We start from the raw sequence: 4,849 nt of genomic DNA on the forward strand, positions 1-4,849 counted from the left end.
GTAGTACCGCTGTCAATGCTTAGGGATAAAAACAGCAGATCTAAGACGCTGAAGACTTGTCCTAGGTCTTGCAAACAGCTCAGAACTGATGTCTGGTGGCCTTTAATGCTGTGACCTAAGACCATACCATCTACCAGCAGACATGTCAATCTCCAGATAATCAGAATCAGGTTGATTAAGTAAAAAGAGGGACAAATGTGTCATGTTGGGAGGAGGGAGGTGGAAACAACACCCCTCTGCCTTTGTCTCCCTCCTTCCAGCTTCTCAGGGGCCAAGTCATCCCAATATTCTGTGTTCACATATTGTTCTCTTTTGACTTAGACAACATGGAGGGTCCCTGCCCCTCAAGTAGTAATTTTCTGTTTTGAGGGGTACAGTCATGAAATATCTTCCAGTGTACAAATAGAGAAAAGATAAAAATCACCCAGACCACTGGAATTCCATATGAGATGAGGGTGATATAAGGTCCCTTGAACTTCTGTTCTGGAAAGAGGGAGGGAGGAGGAAGAGAAAGCTAATCTTCAGTGAATGTAACCTTCACATGGACTCTGTTTAGTCATTTTATCTGTACAGCTCTTCAGTCATCATAACATTTACTCAAGGTCTTTTATCTTTCTGGCCTGATGTTCTCATGGAGCTCACAGGCTGAAGAGGTGCTCAAAGTGAGAGAGTCAATTCCTAAGCAGTTTGATAAGAAGTCTGGGGGAAGCCGAGGAGAGAGGGTCTGGAGTTCTCAAGGTGGAGGAAAGGACAAACATCTTTTTTTCTCTACATTCCTTAGTCTTCTTAGTCACTTAAAACATTTTTTTTGTTTTGTTTTCTTTCTTTCTTTAGGCCCAGAACTGATGATTACACAACTCAGTTTAAACTCTGTGAAAGAAAGTAAAGTTGCTCGGTCATGCCTGACTCTGCAACCCCATGGACTGTAGCCTACCAGGCTCCTTTGTCCATGGGATTTTCCAGGCAAGAGTACTGGAGTGGGTTGCTGTTTCCTTCTCCAGGGGATCTTCCCAAGCCAGGGATCCAGCCCGGGTCTCCAACATTGTAGGCAGATGCTTTACCATCTGAGCCACTTAAACTCTGTACTAGGGATCATATAACAACAATGTATCCTGCTTGAGGACAGTTTCTCCTTCCTGAAAACCTTCTGATTAATCCTGATATCTTAGAATGTATATTATGGGAATGGGTCTGGTAGGATCTTTCTGTTAAATTCTAATCCTGTTATCCTAAAATGTTAATTGTGGGAGTGGGTCTGGTAAAACTTTCACAAACTTGAGACATTCTTTTGATTTAATGTAGTAACTAATTTAAAAAGTATATACATCCCTTGCTAACACCATCAAGGGGGGGCACTCTCCACCCCCTTCTGCTGTCCATGACAGAAGCTTTCTCTGACCTTTTCCCACTGTCATAAAACTCTGCTACACAAACGCTCTTGAGTGATCAATCCTGGTCCCTGGTCCTGAAGCTAAATCTTCTTTGGAGATCCTGAATCCGACATCGTTCACAGTAAGCTCGATTGAATCTATAACAATCTCTTAAAAGCCAAATATAATCTTAAAATAAGCTATGCTGCTGCTAAGTCCCTTCAGTCGTGTCCGACTCTGTGCGACCCCATAGACGGCAGCCCACCAGGCTCCCCCATCCCTGGGACTCTCCAGGAGAGAACTCTGGGGTGGGTTGCCATTTGAAAAATCAAAGTGAAGTCGCTCAGTCGTGTCCGACTCTTAGCGACCCCATGGACCTCAACCTACCAGGCTCCTCCATCCATGGGATTTTCCAGGCAAGAGTACTGGAGTGGGGTGCCATTGCCTTCTCCAAAATAAACTATAAGCCCTATTAAAATAAAATTCAACTGAGTAAAATTTTAAAATCTTAGTGCCTTTATTTAAAGATTTATGAATCAGGCAGCATCCAATTTAGCAGTTAGAACCTCTGAGGAGTTGCACAAAATAAAAGACTTTTATAGGCATAAGGGATCAGGAACAAGGAAGTTGTACTGGGCAAAGAATCCAAGTGGTTACTGTAAGGTTACTTTCCATTAGAGGCTGGAAAGCTTTCTCAGGCAGATGACTTAACTAGTGATAATCAGAAGATTCCTGGCTGACTGGTTCAAGATTTCATTTCTGGAAGAGCCAAAATTGCATTTACGTCTATTTTGCTAGCACGGTTCATAACTAAGCAACTCCTTTGGGGCCGTTGTCTTGTTTTTAACAGTCCCCCGGGGGCAGCAACAAGGCTTACCACTGCTGGTTCTTCCCCAAATGCTGAGAGCGCATGTGCCCTGTGCCAGGCCTGTGCTGGGGGCAGGGACCCAGCCACGACACCTCACAGTCCTTGACATTCAAGAGGAGAGTAAAACAGAAAACCACCATACTTTAAAAAGAAAGGATTCTGCTGCTCCCACAGAGCTGACGCTGTGGAGGGAGACAAGGAATAAACAGAACAGCTTGTAGAAGAGTCAGCTCCATGGAGTGAAGGGCAGGAAACGGCACAGCGGGATGGGGGAGCTGGGGCAGGGTGGGGCACGGGGAGGAGAGGAGTCCTGGGACAGAGGACTGATGGGTGACGAGCCCCAGCGGGTGCTGACAGGGCCGGCCCTGGGGCCGTGAAGGACCGAGGTGGTAAGGGCAGGAGACATGGGGGAGCTGCCACTGCAGATGCACACAGGGACCTGTCTCTGAGGAGGTGACATTTAAGCTGCGCTCCGGGCCACTGTCCCCTTCCCTTGTCACCCAGAGCCAGACACCGAGGATGGCCGCTAACATGACGCGCACCAGCCAGCCCTGAGCCTGCGCACCCAGCTCACTGTTCCCTCCTGAGGAGTCACAGTCAAGGCCCCTGTGCTGAGTTCCCCTCCCTCCCTCTCCGGACAAGGCCGGTCCTTTCCCGTGTGGCCCAATGGCGTGGCCTGTCCCTCCTCTTGGGAACTTTAAGTCATCAACTCTCTTCTCGATGACAGTCGTCTCCTGATCTGTTTGCCTTATTATGCCTCCAATTTCCTATTAATACACTATATTTTAAATTAGCCAAGAATGACAGCACACTCTAGACACAGAGTGTCTTAACTGAGCACACTCAATTAAGTGTGGACAAATGGAGCATGAATTATGACACTTCCTGCAATGTCCTCAATCAGTTTAATGTTTATTGTGTGTTAAACGGTGTTTTGTGTTTTCCCGCCTGGTTAGTTTCCCCTGGGTCAGCTGTGCTTTCTTTCACCAACTCTTTCTCCTGACAAAATTACTTGCAAGCACAACTGAAGTTCAGAATATGTTCAAATTGTTCCCTACAGGGCAGGCATCTTAGAGAAAACTTTACTGCAGCGCTGCAAGGCGTCATGTCTTTCTCCAAGTTGGCTGAGAACGAGAAGAGTAGGACTTGTGTGGTTAGTCCCTCTGTTGTGCCCAGCTCCTTGTGATCCTGTCCTTTGAGAGGAGCCTGGCAGGTACAGGCCCTGGAGTCCCAAAGAGCTGGACACGACTGAGCGACTATATATTCTTCCGGATTCTTTCCCGTTACAGGTCATCACAAGATACTGAGTACAGCTCCCTCACTACACAGCAGCTCCTTATGTCACCTGGTGTACACACAGCAGTGTGTGCGTACTGACCCCAAACTCCTGACTCACCTCTCCCCACACCCCCGTGTCCTCTTTGGTAACCATAAGCGTGTTTTCTATGTCTGTGACTCTACCTCTGCTTTGTAAATAAGTTCATCTGTATCATTCTTCAATATTCCACATATGTGATGTCATACGATGCTTGTCTCTTTCTGTCTGACTTCACTTAAAGTGAAATCACCATGTTCATCCATGTTGCTGCAAATGGCATTATTTCATTTGATTTTATGACTGAGTAATTTTCCATTGTATATATATTCCACATCTTCTGGAGCAAGCACTTCTTAGACTGTACAGCTTGACTTATTTTAAAGGAACAAAAATTTTGAGGAAACCTAAGTTTTTTTAGAGGTGGAGCATTTCTCTGCAATGATTCATATATCATTAATTAGCATTTAATGGATTAGGAGACCAAGAATAGTAGGTAAAATTGGTGTATCATTTTGTTTTATGTCACTTCTGTCAAGTTCTCATGCTGCTGCTGCTGCTAAGTTGCTTCGACTCTGTGCAACCCCATAGACGGCAGCCCACCAGGCTTCTCCATCCCTGGGATTCTCCAGGCAGGAACACTGGAGGGGGTTGCCATTTCCTTCTCCAATGCATGAAAGTGAAAAGTGAAAGTGAAGTCACTCAGTTGTGCCCGACTCCTATCAGGGTTAAATTATGTTCACAAAATACAGATTTCTTCTGTTCCTCTATTCTTGATTCTCTAAAATTATGTGGTGCTTTTGTAGTCAGTTGTTCTTTGCTTGCATCGCCTTCACATGATTTTCAGAAGTAATTCTTGTAAAAATTTATTGTATAGCCTTCCTTGCTTATTTTTCTTTTCTTATAGCTGCTTTAAATATTGGTCTTGAGAATTCATATTTTTCCAGAAAGTAGTCAATTTCTTGAATATTCTAGCATATTTGCAGTGTATATAAAGGGGTTTATATTCATTTTGTGGATGGGTATGAGATAATATGAAATATACATCAGACCTGCTGTCTGACACAGGACTCCTAAGTGTCTTGAAGTTTCCTGGGTGATAGAAATGTCTTTTGGTTTGTTTTCTTTGTATGTTTTCTGAAAGTGTTCACTTTGCTTTTTCCTAGTAGGAAATGATTACTTTTATAACAGATACTTTTGACGATTATTGCTAAGGTTTGTTAGTACAATTCTATGTGCCCTTTATTTTAAGGCTTGTGATTAGTTTCATCTCTCTCTCTCTCTCTTTTTTTTTTT

General features: G+C 44.3%; 1 protein-coding gene across 1 annotated transcript in view; it reads left to right on the forward strand.

Moving 5' to 3' along the window:
* Positions 1-3,343: 3,343 nt before the first annotated feature.
* LOC105000520 (40S ribosomal protein SA-like) overlaps positions 3,344-4,849 on the forward strand; it is a 10,660-nt gene continuing 9,154 nt past the window's right edge. The window contains exon 1 of the mRNA XM_010856470.1: positions 3,344-3,391. Within this exon, the coding sequence (XP_010854772.1) occupies positions 3,344-3,391 (48 nt within the window). The remainder of the gene's footprint in view (positions 3,392-4,849) is intronic.

This window comes from Bison bison, unplaced genomic scaffold (assembly GCF_000754665.1).
Source record: "Bison bison bison isolate TAMUID 2011002044 unplaced genomic scaffold, Bison_UMD1.0 scf7180017864371, whole genome shotgun sequence".
Taxonomy (NCBI): Eukaryota; Metazoa; Chordata; class Mammalia; order Artiodactyla; family Bovidae; genus Bison; species Bison bison.